This window comes from Bubalus kerabau, chromosome 4 (assembly GCF_029407905.1).
Source record: "Bubalus kerabau isolate K-KA32 ecotype Philippines breed swamp buffalo chromosome 4, PCC_UOA_SB_1v2, whole genome shotgun sequence".
NCBI lineage: Eukaryota > Metazoa > Chordata > Mammalia > Artiodactyla > Bovidae > Bubalus > Bubalus kerabau.
This window is the reverse complement of record NC_073627.1, coordinates 18,593,741-18,610,198: the sequence shown is the minus strand read 5'-3', so window position 1 is coordinate 18,610,198 and position 16,458 is coordinate 18,593,741. Positions and strand designations below refer to the sequence as shown.

The 16,458-nt window shown below is 44.1% G+C and overlaps 1 protein-coding gene across 4 annotated transcripts in view; it reads right to left on the bottom strand.

The window, feature by feature from the left end:
• NSF (N-ethylmaleimide sensitive factor, vesicle fusing ATPase) overlaps window positions 1–2,432 on the bottom strand; it is a 148,313-nt gene extending 145,881 nt beyond the window's left edge. For all 4 annotated transcript variants that reach the window (XM_055575627.1, XM_055575628.1, XM_055575629.1 and 1 more), the window contains exon 1: window positions 2,311–2,432. In XM_055575627.1, the coding sequence (XP_055431602.1) occupies window positions 2,311–2,322 (12 nt within the window). In that variant the 5' untranslated portion in view covers window positions 2,323–2,432. The remainder of the gene's footprint in view (window positions 1–2,310) is intronic.
• Window positions 2,433–16,458: the final 14,026 nt, after the last annotated feature.

Here is a 16,458-nt window from a genome sequence, read left to right as displayed (position 1 = left end):
CCCAAGCATAGAGAGTAAGGCAGTGAGTGGAGATGTAGGAGCAGAACCACAAAGGGCCTTAAAGGCCCAGTTAAGGATTTGGTCTTCTCCCAAAAGTAATGAGATGCTACTAAAGGGGGGATTAAGTAGCAATTTGCATGGGAGAGAATAATCAATGTGGTGAATGGTGTAAGGAGACCACTTGGGAGCTTCCTGCAGTAGTCCAGGCCAGAAAGGATAGTGCTTCGGGAAAAGCAGGTGGAAATGAAGATGTAAAGAGGTGGATGGATAGATTGGAGAGATTTTTAGGACGTTAAAATGACAGAACCCATGTAACTAGTCCAGTGGGTGTTTGGATACAGTTTAAAGCAGCAATGCCCAAGCCAGATTCTTTGGCTCTAATAATTAATTCCCTTTTTTTTGGGGGGGGGGCGTGGGGTGGGGACAGAACTCAGTGATGAATTTTATTTGGGGACAGAGGATATGGTGACGGAGAAGTATAAGGAATGACCCACTCCCCATCTGCCAGGCTTCTAACCTATATACATGGATGGATTGTGATGCCATTCACTGATATAGGAAACTGTAAAAATATTAGGTGGGATAAGACCATGGGTTTATTTGAACAAGATGAGTGTGAGGTGTCTTGGTTTTAAATAGTTTGGCATATTGATCCGGAATTTAAAGAACGGGTTTGGACTGGGAGTAAAATACTGAGTATCATTGGCATATAGACAGTAGTTGAAACTGGGCTTAGAAGAGACTGCCTAGGGAGAAAGCACAGACTGAGGAGACAGCCCTGAGGAACATCTGCATTGAATAACAAAGTAGAGGAGGGTGAGTCTGCAAAAGAGTGGTCTGACTAAAAATTGGAGGGAGGCTGAAGCCAAGGGAAGAGCGTTTTCCATGAAGGAGGCAACGGTCAACAATGTCAAACGCTGTTGAGACATCCAGCAAGACAAGGAATGAAAAACATCAATTAAGTTTAGAGGCATGTTTCACTGGGATGATGGGACCAGAAATCAGACTGCAGTGGGTTGAGGAATGAGTGGGAGGAAGGCAAATGGGAGGCAAATACATAAGACAATTCTTGTCAAGATTCCTGGCTGTAAGGCGGGAAGAGAAAAGGTGACAGCTGTGGGGGTGGAGGGAGAGTTTGTTTCAAGATGGAAAAAGCCTGAGTTTGTTGTTAAAAGGGAGCAGGTGAATACACAGGAATGGGGTTCTTTAGAAGATGGGGAGAGACAGCCTCTGAAGCACAGGTGGAGGGAGTTGTTGTGGAGGAAGTAGCTGCAGATAAAAGATAAGGCTGTGGGGGAAAGAAGAGACCTAATTAAATGACCTTTAAGGTCTCTTCTCACTCTAGAATCTCCTGACTTACAACTGTGTTCAGGGAGTCTATTTGCGTGTATGTATAACATATGCAAACTTATTCAAATATTCCAGTAGAAATAAATCAGTCAAGCACATCCTTATCCCCTAATGACGCAGTTAACGTCCCCAGGTTTATGACCAGTAATCTCTAGGCAGGATCCATCCCTCAGAGAGGTTTTTGCTCAACGCACACTGCAGTACAGCACAGAACCAGTCCTATCTCCCCTAGCCAAACCCATACTACACCGCGATCTCAGAGGCTAAAGGAGGAAGTAAAATTTAAAACCCTGAAACTACAACATACCCTGCTGCATTCAAAACGACTGTCATTCATAAAAGCAAAACGCGACACCTCAAATCCATCCCCACTTCAAGCTCAAGGCACTTCTGCCTGAGCCGGCAGTGACACGTCCCCCTGATGGCCGAGGGTTAACAGCCAAAGTCATTTGCACCCCCCTCCTCCTTTCCCGAGACCTCTGATTGTGAACAACCAGGAATGGGGTTCCTAATGGTCCCTGTCACAACCCTTGACCCAATGGAGCGGACAGATGCCCCGCAGTTGTTCCAGAGAAGGCACCTAACAAGCCCTCCTCGTAAGAGGGTGCGGAGAAACCCCTCGAGCCCTCCGACCCGGGCTGGGACGGCCACGAGCCTGCGGCTACCCTGAGAAGCTAGGGGGACAAGCCCCAAGGGATGGAATGGGAGAATTAAAGGAGACCCAGGAGACCTGGGTTGCGAGGGGGTCTCCTCCCCTCGAGCTTCCTAAGGGGGAAGGAGTTTCTGAGGAGGGCTAGTCCCCTGCCACCACTCCCCGCTTCCCACCTTCTCTGGCCTGCCGCCCCCTTCAACACCCCATTTGCTCAGACTCACTCCCCTCCCCTGAGGCCGTCTGGACCTCCCGTTGCCCGCGAGCCTGGCACCCCCGCCTCGAGCCACGGCTCCCGGGCCGGCACTCACCCGGCCCGCCATCTTCACGGACACGTCCGGCTCCGCCGCTGCAGCTCGGCGCTAAGCAGAGCCCGCCCCCGCCGCGCGCGCCCGCTGCCCGCCCTCGCGCAGGCGCGCAGCCGCCTTGACGCGCGCGCGCGCCCGGCCGCGTCCCCGGCGCCGGCGCCCCCGCTCCGCCGGACGCGCGCGGGTTCGGAGGCTGTCAGGGGCGGGCGGGGCGCCATTTTGAACTCGAGCTGCCGGGGGTGGTGGGGGCCAGTTACTGTCCATGTAGCACGTGTCTGCTGGTGACTTTCAGCAGGGCTCCTTTTACGAATCTCATCACAGCTGGTTGTTTGCTCTGGACTATGTAGCAAGGATTTTGATACTTTTAACCATTGAGCTCCTGCTTATCTCTACCCTTTAATGACCTTTTAACTTGATGCTTCCAGACCCGCTTGGGTGAAAACGTACAGAAGAGCCCCCAGCGCAGGTACTGGCCTTCCCCCTGGGAAGATCAGTGATGTGTAGCGGGTTCTGAGTTCAAGTTCTTTGTGAATTCAGGCTTTTCATTGTGGGCGCACTTGTTTCCTAGCGCCTGGAAATGATCGACCTTGATGTTTACATTTAGTTTGTTTTGCCTGGAAAGCTCAGATTTAAGATTTCATTCAAATGTATAGTGAATTGTGATAGTTTCTATGTCTTTATATAATTTTATTATTAAGTATGTTTATGTATAAAGGTAAGTTTATCTCTTAACAACCTTTTGTCATTTACCCAGTGTTCATTTTAGACAGTATAAGTATGGAATTTGAATGAATTGTGCCTGAAATTCGGTCTTTTTTTTTTAAACCTTGAACGGCTTCTGTCTACCACAATATTTCCTCAGAACAGGTAATAATAACAGCGCTCTGTAAGAAGAGAGGTTCTCCCAAATAGGGACTCTGATGCTTTTATTGTCTCCACTATATTTCTCTTTATATTTACACAAGACAATAAGAAATGATGTCTTAACTTTTTCACAGTTAATTAGACCACTGTGCCCTGCTACCTCCCTTCATAGTTAATTAGAAGAAATAGTTTTTTCCATCTTGAGGAAAGGAAAGAATTACAAGAGCTGGCCATGCTTTAGCGACTTGAAACAGAGAACCAATAACAATAAGATTGTGGGGGGTGGGAGGGCAGAAGAAAAAAATCAGGTGAGTGTCATAAACTTTTACGCTGCACTTGAGAACCAGCCTGCTCTTGGACAAACCAGATGTTAACTAATCGGCAGATCAGAGAGTTCATCAGGAAACACAGGGAACTGGTTGAACTCTGACCTATTAACTTGGAAAAACTATAAAAATAGTTAGAATAGACTGGGGAGTCAGAAGTCGTAGATTCTCGTGCTTTTCCTTGCTCTGCTACTCTCTCCCCATCTCTGAGCCCCATGTTCCTTATTTAGGAAGTGAGAGGTATAATTCAATGAGCTTAACAGGTTGTTTTGCATTTGTTGATACTTTGAATGTATAAATCAAAGACATTTTGCCAAAATGATTACCAGATCCAAAAGATGACATTGGCTGTCAGTACACTGATCTGATGTTATTTTGAAGGCCAGAGAATAAGCAACTGTATTTATATACGCCACTGCTGTGTTGTCTTGTTTTGCTGGATAAGCTAGATTACAAGTGAAAATGTCTTCAGTCTCTCCAACAAGGAGCAGTGTTTCTCATCTAGGAAAGATAGTCTTGCTGGATGCTTGGAAAGGTTCCTATGTGTCAGCTTGCAAGCATATGTACCCATGATAGGGGGTTCTTTGTATCCTCTCACAAAGGGTATCAATTCACTGGACTCATGTGCACAGCTCTCTGCAGGGTCCACCAAAGAAGTAACAGGCAGACATGAGCTCCTGCCCTTGAGCTGCTTAGCCTCCAGCAGGGGAGTGAGGGTTCTGAGATATCACTCCAGGTTGTCACATGTCTGTGCATCCCATCTGTGCCTTGCTCTAATATTCCAGGGTCATCCTAGAAACAGTGGGACTGTTGGTGATTCTGCGTCACCTTCTGAGCAATCCTTACAGTCAGGGTTGATAGGCAGCACACATTTTTTCTGCCCCAAATCCATTCCCCTTTTCTTCTGGTCACAGGTACTTGGGTTCACGTAGCCTCAAAAGCATTGTCAGACAAAGTACCCAGCACTCCCCTGGCCTGGGAAGGATCACAAAACCCAGACTCAGTGAGTCAGATGCTCTCTCTCCCAAGCAACTACAATCTTGACCATCCTGAGGAAGAAAGACAGAAAAAAGCAAGAGCTGATTTACCCCAATGGTGATATCCTGAAAAGGCCATCTGCTTGATTATCTAGCCCCCTGGAATTTACCTGATTTCTTTTTTCTTTTTTTTTCTTTTTTAATAAAGTACCAGTCTCTTATTTTATATTTTAATTTATTTTTATTTTTGGCTGTGCTGGGTCTTTGTTGCTGCTAGTAGGCTTTTTCTAGTTGCAGCAAGTGGAGGCTACTCTTCATTGCAGTGTTCTTGCTTCTCATTGCGATGGCTTCTCTTGTGTAGAACGGGCTCTAGGTGCTCGGGCTTCAGTAATTGCTCCATGATATGTGGGATCTTCTCGGACCAGGGATCAAACGTGTACCCTGCACTGGCAGGCAAATTCTTAATAATGTGACCACCAGTGACATCCCTGATTTCTGATTTCTGTCTTTGGTAAAATCTGTTTGTCTCTCTTTGTCTTGATTTCTGTTACTTAGTCTTTCCTCTCCTCAAAAGCAAAAAACAAAATCTCCCTCAGCTTGTCATTGATCCCTGAAACTCTTTTCATAATCTTTCCTTTCAATGAGAAACTAGGTATGACAGCTTACAATGATTTAAATTTAACCTACAATGTAAATAACTAAGGTCAATTTCTAAGGTCTAGGGGGCTTTTTCAGGTGAGAGGAGGTGGGAGAGGGGACTAGGGATAGGCTCAGAGAGGAAAAGGGGACCAGGTACCTGAAGGGTGAGAAGAGAAGATGTCATGCTGAAGTGCAGGTAGCGATACCCAAGATAGAGAACAGTGAGGTAAGTGGGGAGAAGGTCAGCTCTTGCTGATCAGCTACTCTCTGGCCCACCATGATGCTTAATTTTACATATTAACTTGGCTGGGCCATGGTGCCCGGATACTTGGTCAAACGTCATTCTAAATGTTTCCATGAGGGTACTTGGTGACGAGATCTACATTTAAATCAGTGGACTTTGAGTAAGATAGCTCTCCATATTGTGGATGAACCTCATTTAATCAACTGAAAGCCTGAATAGAACAAAAGGCTCATATCCATTTAAAGAGAATTCTCCAGTGGAATGCCTTTGGACTTGAATGGCAGCTCTTTCCTGAATCTCCAGGTTTCCGGTGTCTCCCATCAGATTTTTGGACTTGCCAAGCCTCCAGCATCACATGAGTCAATTTCTTAAAATAAATCTCCCTATATATACACAGCCTGTTGGTTCTGTTTCTCTGGAGGAGCCTGACTAATAACCATGTTTCCTGCCGATAACAAGGAAGTGATTCCAAACTCTCACGCTGTAAACTTGGTATTACCCATTGCTCCCTGATAGGTAACCAGCATTTAGAGGTGGAGGCCTGATTCAAAGTTTTGGAGACTCCATGAATATATATTTAATTTTCTGGATTTTGGCGGGGGCGGGGGGGCGCTGTGCTGGGTCTTCATTGTTGCATGGGCTTTTCTCTAGTTGAGATGGCATGCTACTCTCTAGTTGTGGTGTGAGGGCTTCTCGGTGGCTTCTCTTGTTGCAGAGCATAGGCTCTAGGGCACTCAGGCTTCAGTAGTTGCAGCACTTGGGCTCAGTAGTCGAGATTCCCAAGCTCTAGAGTACATGGGCATCATTGCTTCATGGCATGTGGGATCCTCCCAGACCAGCGATCGAACCTGTGTCTCCTGCATTGACAGGTGGATTCTTTACCACTGAGCCACCAGGGAAGCCCCTCCATGGATATAATTCTATGTTCAAATTATGTCCAGTTAAACAACACTTAATAATTGCTTCCTTAGAATGGGACTGAGTAACTTTCGGACATTCTGGTTGTAGCAGTGATGCTAACAACTTAACCAGGGGGAAATAAACATTTTCTGTGTTTTGAGGAATGAGCAATAGTGAGCTACATAAAGTGAACTGATGCTCTGTTATCCAGTTTCTTTAACAAAGAATGTGATGTTTTGCTGATTTCCACATTAGTTAAGGGAAAACTAACTTTAGTCTGGAATCCTGGGGCTAAACAAATGGCACTGGAGACAGAAAGGAGTTTTTAGTCACATCAAGGTGTGGGTTTCAGAGATCTTCCAACAGGACTGTATGCAGGTGTTTTGGGGAACAGCGCTGTGCAATGTGACTGTCAGAAGCTATCTTCAGGGTGTGTGTGTGTGTGTGTGTGTGTGACAGAAAGAAGGACCTACACTACCCCCTTGCACAAGAAAAAGATCCTTGTGAAGCAGACAAAGGTGATCTTCATAAAACTTTTGATACCCTTCCCTCTACAGCTCCTCCTTTCTTTCCCAAGTACTTTCAGTATTAGTAACATAATAACATTCCTCTTTTCAGGACTGTATGCAGTTTAAGAGAATATCGCCAGGAAAGCAATAAAGAAACAAATCTCTAAGGGCAAAATTTCGGAGACTGTCACATCTTCATGTGGATAGTGATCCTTATTCTTGCCCCTCCAATCATAGCCCATCAGTCAGCCCCCCATGTCCTCAGTCCAGGCTTTCAGGAAGCCTTGTTGAAAACTTCCTATTATGGCCCCATCATAGCCAATTTTAGGAAGATGAAGTTGCCATCTGTTTGTCTTCTGTCAGAGAAACCTATTTCTCAAAATGATGGATAAGGCTAGAGAACAGAACAAAATGGAGAAAGGATACAGAGTTTTCAGAGAAAGGAAGACCAGCTGATGCAATGCAGCATTTTAACTGCAGTCAGGTGTTTTTTATTGCTGGTTTCTTTTTTTTTTTTTTTTTTGATGAATAAGTCTTTTCTCTTTGGAGGATCAAGGACAAACACCTAGAGTCACAAAAAATCAATTCATTCTGGAAAGTCTGAGTGGGCAGGACAGATGATAGGATCCTCCTTGGAAAGGGATGAACGTTGCTATGGAAACCAGCCATCCTTCATTGCAAGCCACAGTGCACTTGCCAGGCTGCCTAACCCTGCATAATAACAACATGGGTCCAGAGAGGTGCCTGCATCTCTCGGAAAAGGAATCATTCAGACACTGGGGTCTGATGAGTTTTTATGCATCTTGAAGAAAAGGAACTTACAGTCTCCTGGGCGGAGCTGAGTTGCCTAGAACCTTAAGACACCAAAGACCCAAGACCCACAAACCATATTGTTGTTGTTTAGCACTGAGTTGTGTCCTACTCTTTTGTGACCCCATAGACTGTAGCCCTCCAGGCTCTTTTTTTTTTTTTTTTCTGTGCGATCCCATAGACAGCAGCCCACCAGGCTGCCCTGTCCCTGGGATTCTCCAGGCAAGAACACTGGAGTGGGTTGCCATTTCCTTCTCCATAGGCTCTTCTGTTTATCAGATTTTTCTAGGCAGGAATACTGGAGTGGATTGCCACTTCCTTCTCCAGGGATATTCCTGACCCAGGGATCGAACCCAAATTTCCTGTATTGCAGATGGGTTCTTTACCACTGAGCCACTGGGGAAACCCCACAAATTACATTGGAGATGACTGTATTGTCTCCAGAGGGCTCCTGAGAAAAACTGAAGGTGTGTCTTAAGATTTCATCTAAGGGAGAGTTTCTGGAGGAGTTTGTTTCCAGGGTAAGGAATATGTATAGCAGGGCTTTTCAAGGGAGGGAGAAGACATCTCTTGAGCAGGATCATGACCAGAACAGAGGGATAAGTTTAGTGATACTGGGGGAAGGTGGTCCAGGAATACTGTGTTACATTTAAACTCTCTAAACTGAAATTTTTTCATGTGAGAATTAAATAACTATCACATAGTACCTAATACATTCAAGCGCCTGACCCAGCAGTTATACGGCAGATGAGAACTACCACTACCAAGAGTGCTAGAACTAATACTAATCACACTATTAACCAATTTTAAAGTCTAACGGGGGTGGCGTGGGGAGCTATCTCCAAATAAGATATTTCTCTGGGTGAAATTATCCCTCTGCTTCTCCCAAGAGCACTTTGTACTTTTCCATGCTGTACACATAACACTGAAGAGAGAAGTGTATTCTATTAAGGAAAAAAACCCCCACTCAACCATTACTGTCATAAGCAATTTATGGAGTTGCCACAGTTTGTGTTTGTTAAATTTCCCTGAGCAGCAATCATGATTTCTATTACACTTTCTTCCTAATTGTCAAAATTTTGTATTTTTTTAAAAAGTAAGTTGAGTTTTGCATCATAAAGTTAGCACAACATTTTCTCTCAATCTTAAAATGTCTTAACCTCAACTCGTGAATACAATCACTAGTAAGTTAGGTCTCTTTCCCTTCTAGCCTTTTCCCATATATTTTCTTGCAGGATTTCACTTCCCCAACCAGGGATTGAACCCAACCAGGCTATGGCAGTGAAAGTGCTGAATCCTAACCACTAGACCACCAGGGGACTTGCCCCATACGTATTCTTATTTTGAAAAAAAAAAAAAAAAAATATATATATATATATATATATATAGCTCTTCCTTGACTAACAACGGGGTTATATTCCAATAAACTCATCATACATTGAAAATATCATAAGTTAAAAATGGATTTATTAATAATATGCCTTGCCTACCAAACATCATAGCTTAGCCTAGCCTACTTTAAATTAAAAGATGCTTTTAATTTGAAAAGATAGTTTTAATGAAATCAAAAGACACTTGCTCCTTTGAAGAAAAGCTATGACAAACCTAGACAAGGTATTAAAAGGCAGATACATCACTTTGCTGACAAAAGTCCGTATAGTCAAAGCTATGGTTTTTCCAGTAGTCATGTACAGATGTGAGAATTGGACCATAAAGAAGGCTGAGCACCGAAGAATTGGTGTTTTCGAATTGTGCTGCTGGAGAAGACTCTTGAGAGTACCTTGAGCAAGGAGATCAAACCAATCAATCCTAAAGGAAATCAACCTTGAATATTCACTGGAAGCACCAATGCTGATATTGAAGCTCCAATACTTTGGCCACCTGATATGAAATGCCAACTCACTGGAAAAGATCCTGATGCTGGGAAAGACTGGGGGCAGGAGGAGAAGGGGACGACAGAGGATGAGATGGTTGGATGGCATCACTGACTCAATGGACATGAGTTTGAATAAACTCTGTGAGGTAGTGAAGGATAGGGAAGCCTGGCGTGCTGCAGTCCATGAGATCGAAGAAATGGACATGACTGAGCGACTAAACAACAACAGCTTACTTTAAACATGCTCAGAATACTTACATTAGCCTACATTTGGGCAAAAACATGTAACACAAAACCTGTTTTGAAATAAGGTGTTGACTATCTCATGGAATTTATTGGCTACTGCACTAGAAGTGAAAAATAAAATGGTTGTATGGGTACAGGATGGTTTTAGGTGTACAGTTGCTTACCCTCGTGAATGTGTGGCTGACCATAGAACTTGTGAGACCTGGGGGGCTTGATGTTAGATGATTTTGCCCAAATGGATAACATATCACTGGCCCAGGAAAAGATCAAAATCCAAAATTTTAGGTATGGTTGTTCTGAATGAATACTGATTCCCTACCATATAAAGTCAAAACATTGTCAGACCATTGTAAACTGGGGACTGCCTACTTACATATATGAAGCATATAGGTATGTATGAAGCATATATATAATATATATAAAGATATGTGTATATATGTATCTATATAGTTGTAATCCTTTAGCAATTGAGTGCCACACAGGCTAGGACACTGGATACAGCTCTTGTGAAAATAATGCACTTTCTCCAGTTGTGAGCACTGGAGGCAAAAAGCTACCAGCCTAAACATTCCTTCCATAGGCACAAACAGTGGTAGGTAAAAAAATCTAATCCTTGCTATTTCATCATTTTTTCAGCTTATGATGATTCCATTCAAATAAACAAACTGAATAGTTGATGGCAAAACCACATCTTTTCTTGCAAGTTATCAGGACACAAGTTGCTCATTCTTAGTACAGGAAATAAAAATATTAGTAAACATTTGGGGGGAAATAAACCAAGTAACCAAAGAACTGAAAATTAAACCAACATAAGACACCTTTTTTGGTTATCAAATTAGAAAAGAAAACAAAGACACTAAAAACCCTTCTTTTAAAAAGAACTTACCAGATGATAAAGCAAGTTCGGCTTTCACTTGGTTGATGGGAATGGAAATTTGTATAATCTATTCAGAATAGTTTGGCAAGTAATATATATCAAGATCCTTAAAAATCTTAATGTTTTGATGTAGTGATTTCACTGTTGGAATTTTTTTTTTAATTAGGAAAGAATGTAGAAAGGGGAAAAAAAGATGTTCACTACAACATAATCCATAAGAGAAAAGCTTTAAAAAATCTAAATATTGAACTATGATGAAATAAAAATTTGTAGTTCTAAGGCAAGTCAAAGAAAATTTAAGCATAGAAAACTTTCTCTGCCCTTTCGCCTCCTCTCTCCCCTTTACTGTGGATTGTGTAGCTGCATTAAAGTAAAGTGAAAGTGAAGTTGCTCAGTCGTGTCTGACTCTTTGTGACCCCATGGACTGTAGCCTACCAGGCTCCTCAGTCCATGGGATTTTCCAGGCAAGACTACTGAAGTGGGTTGCTATTTCCTTCTCCAGGGGATCTTCCTGACCCAGGGATCGAACCCAGGTCTCCAGCATTGTAGGCAGACGCTTTACCGTCTGAGCTACCAGGAATTAGGCATGCATCAAACCTCCTTATTAACAGAAATACCTGCTCAACCATAAATAGCAACAGTCTCCTAGCCTTAGAAGATAACCTTTCTACTAATTTAGTAATGGGTGACGGTGACCCATGACCCGCTAATTCCTTTGTCCATGTAAACCTGGGTTGTGTAAACTTTTAATGTCATTTAATGTACAGCCCTCTGTCTCTGTCTCAAGTATCAGGGCTTCCCTGATAGCTCAGTTGGTAAAGAATCCGCCTGCAATGCAGGAGACCCCAGTTCAATTCCTGGGTCAGGAAAATCCCCTGGAGAAGGGATAGGCTACCCACTCCAGTATTCTTGGGCTTCCCTTGTGGCTCAACTGGTAAAGAATCCGCCTGCAATGTCAGAGACCTGGGTTCGATCCCTGGGTTGGGAAGATCCCCTGGAGAAGGGAAAGGCTGGCACAGGAGTGGCAGCTGCGCGGTTGAGAGGAGATACCCCACCTCCAAGGTAAGGAGCAGCGGCTGCGCTTTGCTGGAGCAGCCATAAAGAGATACCCCACGTCCAAGGTAAAAGAAACCCAAGTAAGATGGTAGGCGCTGAGAGAGGTCATCAGAGGGCAGACAGACTGGAACCACAATCACAGACAACTAGCAAATCTGATCACATGGACCACAGCCTTGTCTAACTCAATGAAACTAAGCAATGCTTTGTGGGGCCACCCAAGATAGACGGGTCATAGTGGAGAGGTCTGACAGAATGTGGCCCACTGGAGAAGGGAATGGCAAACCACTTCAGTATTCTTGCCTTTAGAACCCCGTGAACAGCATGAAAAGGCAAAAAGATAGGACACTGAAAGATGAATTCCTCAGGTCGGTAGGTGCCCAATATGCTACTGGAGATCAGTGGAGAAATTACTCCAGAAAGAATGAAGGGATGGAGCCAAAGCAAAAACAACACCCAGATGTAGATGTGACTGCTGATAGAAGCAAGGTCTGATACTATAAAGAGCAATATTGCATAGGAACCTGGAATGTTAGGTCCATGAATCAAGGTAAATTGGAAGTGGTCAAACAGGAGATGGCAAGAATGAATGTCAACATTCTAGGAATCAGTGAACTAAAATGGACTGGAATGGATGAATTTAACTCAGATGACTATTATATCTACTACTGTGGGCAAGAATCACTTAGAAGAAATTGAGAAGCCATCAGAGTCAACAAAAGAGTCCTAAATGCAGTACTTGGATGCAATTTCAAAAATGACAGAATGATCTCTGTTCATTTCCAAGGCAAAACATTCATTATTATGGTAATCCAAGTCTATGCCCCGACCAGTAACGCTGAAGAAGCTGAAGTTGAATGGTTCTATGAAGACCTATAAGACCTTTCAGAACTAACACCCAAAAAAGATGTCCTTTTTTTTTTATAGGGGACTGGAATGCAAAAGTAGGAAGTCAAGAAACATCTGGAGTAACAGGCAAATTTGGCTTTGGAGTACAGAATGAAGCAGGGCAAAACGCTAACAGAGTTTTACCAAAACACACTGGTCATAGCAAACGCCCTCTTCCAACAACACAAGAGAAGACTCTACACATGGACGTCACCAGATGGCCAACACTGAAATCAGATTGATTATATTCTTTGCAGCCAAAGATGGAGAAGCTCATTACAGTCAGCAAAAGCAAGACTGGGAGCTGACTGTGGCTCAGATCATGAACTCCTTATTGACAAATTCAGACTGAAATTGAAGAAAGTAGGGAAAACCACTAGACCATTCAGGTATGACCTAAATCAAATCCCTTATGATTATACAGTGAAAGTGAGAAATAGATTTAAGGGACTAAATCTGATAGACAGAGTGCCTGATGAACTATGGATGGAGGTTCCTGACATTGTACAGGAGACAGGGATCAGGACAATCCCCAAGAAAAAGAAATGCCAAAAAGCAAAATGGCTCTCTGAGGAGGCCTTACAAACAGCTGTGAAAAGAAGAGAAGCCAAAAGCAAAGGAGAAAAGGAAAGATATACCCATTTGAATGCAGAGTTCCCAAGAATAGCAAGGAGAGATAAGAAAGCCTTCTTCAGTGATCAATGCAAAGAAATAGAGGAAAACAATAGAATGGGAAAGACTCGAGATCTCTTCAAGAAAATTAGAGATAGTGTGGGAACATTTCATGCAAAGATAGGCTCAATATAGAACAGAAATGGTATGGACCTAGCAGAAGATATTAAGAAGAGGTGCCAAGAATACACAGAAGAACTGTACAAAAAAGATCTTCACGACTGAGGTAATCCCAATGGTGTGATCAGTCACCTAGAGCCAGACATCCCGGACTGTGAAGTCAAGTGGGCCTTAGAAAGCATTACTACAAACAAAGCTAGTGGAGGTGATGGAATTCCAGTTGAGCTATTGCAAATCTTAAAAGATGATGCTGTGAAAGTGCTGCACTCGACATGTCAGCAAATTTGGAAAACTCAGCAGTGGCCACAGGACTGGAAAAGTTTTCATTCCAATCCCAAAGAAAGGCAATGCCAAAGAATGCTCAAACTACTGCACAATTGCACTCATCTCACATGCTAGTAAAGTAATGCTCAAAATTCTCCAAGCCAGGCTTCAGCAATATGTGAGCCGTGAACTTCCAGATGTTCAGGCTGGTTTTAGAAAAGGCAGAGGAACCAGAGATCAAATTGCCAACATCTGCTGGATCATCGAAAAAACGAGAGTTCCCGAAAACCATCTATTTCTGCTTTATTGACTATGCCAAAGCCTTTGATTGTGTGGATCACAATAAACTGTGGAAAATTCTTCAAGAGATGGGAATACCAGACCACCTGACCTCTTGAGAGACCTGTAGCTGGTCAGGAAGCAACAGTTAAAACTGGACATGGAACAATAGACTGGTTCCAAATAGGAAAAGGAGTATGTCAAGGCTGTATACTGTCACCCTGCTTATTTAACTTATATACAGAGTACATCATGAGAAACGCTGGGCTGGAAGAAGCACAAGCTGGAATCAAGATTGCCGGGAGAAATATCAATAACCTCAGATATCCAGATGACACCACCCTTATGGCAGAAAGTGAAGAAGAACTAAAGAGCCTCTTGATGAAAGTGAAAGAGGAGAGTGAAAAAGTTGGCTTAAAGCTCAACATTCAGAAAACGAAGATCATGGCACCTGGTCCCATCACTTCATGGCAAATAGATGGGGAAACAGTGGAAACAGTGTCAGACTTTATTTTTCTGGGCTCCAAAATCACTGCAGATGGTGACTGCAGCCATGAAATTAAAAGACGCTTACTCCTTGGAAGGAAAGTTATGACCAACCTGCTGCTGCTGCTAAGTTGCTTCAGTCATGTCCAACTCTGTGCGACCCCACAGATGGCAGCCCACCAGGTTCCACCGTCCCTGGAATTCTCCAGGCAAGAACACTGGAGTGGGTTGCCATTTCCTTCTCCAATGCATGAAAGTGAAAGTGAAGTCGCTCAGTAAGTGTCCGATTCTTCATGACCCCATGGACTACAGCCTACCAGGCTCCTCCAGCCATGGGATTTTCCAGGCAAGTGTACTGGAGTGGGTTGCCATTGCCTTCTAGACAGCATATTAAAAAGCAGAGACATTACTTTGCTAACAAAGGTCCATCTAGTCAAGGCTATAGTTTTTCCAGTGGTCATGTATGGATGTGAGAGTTGGACTGTGAAGAAAGCTGAGTGCTGAAGAATTGATGCTTTTGAACTGTGGTATTGGAGAAGACTCTTGAGAGTCTCTTGGACTGCAGGGAGATCCAACCAGTCCTTTCTAATGGAGATCAGTCCTGGGTGTTCATTGGAAGGAATGATGCTAAAGCTGAAACTCCAATACTTTGGCTACCTGATGCGAAGAGTTGACTCATTGGAAAAGACTCTGATGCTGGGAGGGATTGGGGGCAGGAGGAGAAGGGGATGACAGAGGATAAGATAGCTGGATGGCATCACCGACTCAATGGACATGAGTTTGAGTGAACTCCGGGAGTTGGTGATGGACAGGGAGGTGCTGCAATTCATGGGGTCATGAAGAGTTGGACACAACTGAGCGACTGAACTGAACTGAACACAGTCATTGGGCTTCCCTGATGGCTCAGGCCGGTAAAGTATCCGCCTGCAATGCAGGAGACCTGGGTTTGATCCCTGGGTTGGGAAGATCCCCTGTTGGAGAACGTGGCAGCCTATTCCAGTATTCTTGCCTAGAAAAGCCTCATGAACAGAGGAGTCTGGTTAGCTACAGTCCACGGGGTCCCAAAGAGTAGGGAGGACCAACTGAGCGACCAAGCACAGCACAGCACGGCATACAGTCATTAGGGCTTCCCAGGTGGCACTAGTGGCAAAGAACCCACCTGCCTGTGCAAAAGACACAAGAAACGTGGGTTCGATCCCTGGGTTGGGAAGATCCCCTGGAGGAGGAAATGGCAACCCACTCAAGTATCTTTGCCTGGAGAATTCCATGGACAGAGGAGCCCAGCGGGCTGTCCATAGGGTCGCAGAGTCAGACACGACTGAACCGACTTAGCACACATGCACATACTTTGTGACCAGGAAAGTATTAGGTTAAAAAGATTAAGATGTTATACAGACCTAGGTTTAAAACTCTGCCCAGCTCCTTTATAAAATAGAAATAATAGTAGACTCCAATTAACGCCGGGGCATTTTGGTCACACATATCAAGTCCTTGATATATTTCCTAACAAATTTCACGTGTTCAGTAGATGTTAGTTTTCCAGATTATGTACCATTAGGTACAACTATTTACGGGCATTAGTGAAACAAGATGGCATTGGGGGCTGAGTTAGCGACTGGATTTCTCAGTAAGTGAGGACTCTGGTTCTGTGCGTCTGAAGGAAGGTACAGGTGGCTAGTATTTTCCCCAACTGTTGAAAATCTGTTCAAAATCAAGGCGACTGTTTAGCTTCAGACTGAACAGGAAATCTTCCTTATGCCTAATTTCGGTGCCGATGACTGGACGTTTCCCACACAGAAGTCCGCCTCAAGCTAGTTTCTACTTTTAGCTCAACCCGGGCAAATTTCCTTAAATATCTCTGTGAGCGTGGTCCCGCCCACATGCCCCACCCAGTTGGTCTGAATGCTCCCGGGGTTAATTCAATCCGTGGAATTTTTTCGAGCTGATTGGCGGAGCAAATCGGAAATCTTTTTACTTTTTTGATTGGTCGCACGCAGCCTTGGGGCGGGGCACATGGGCGTGCCTCGCCGGGACGCGGTGAGCTGTCATTGGAAGATGAAACCGGCATTTCCAGAGCTTCGTGCCGTCGCCTAGGTCGCAAGGGGCGGGCCTCCTCCC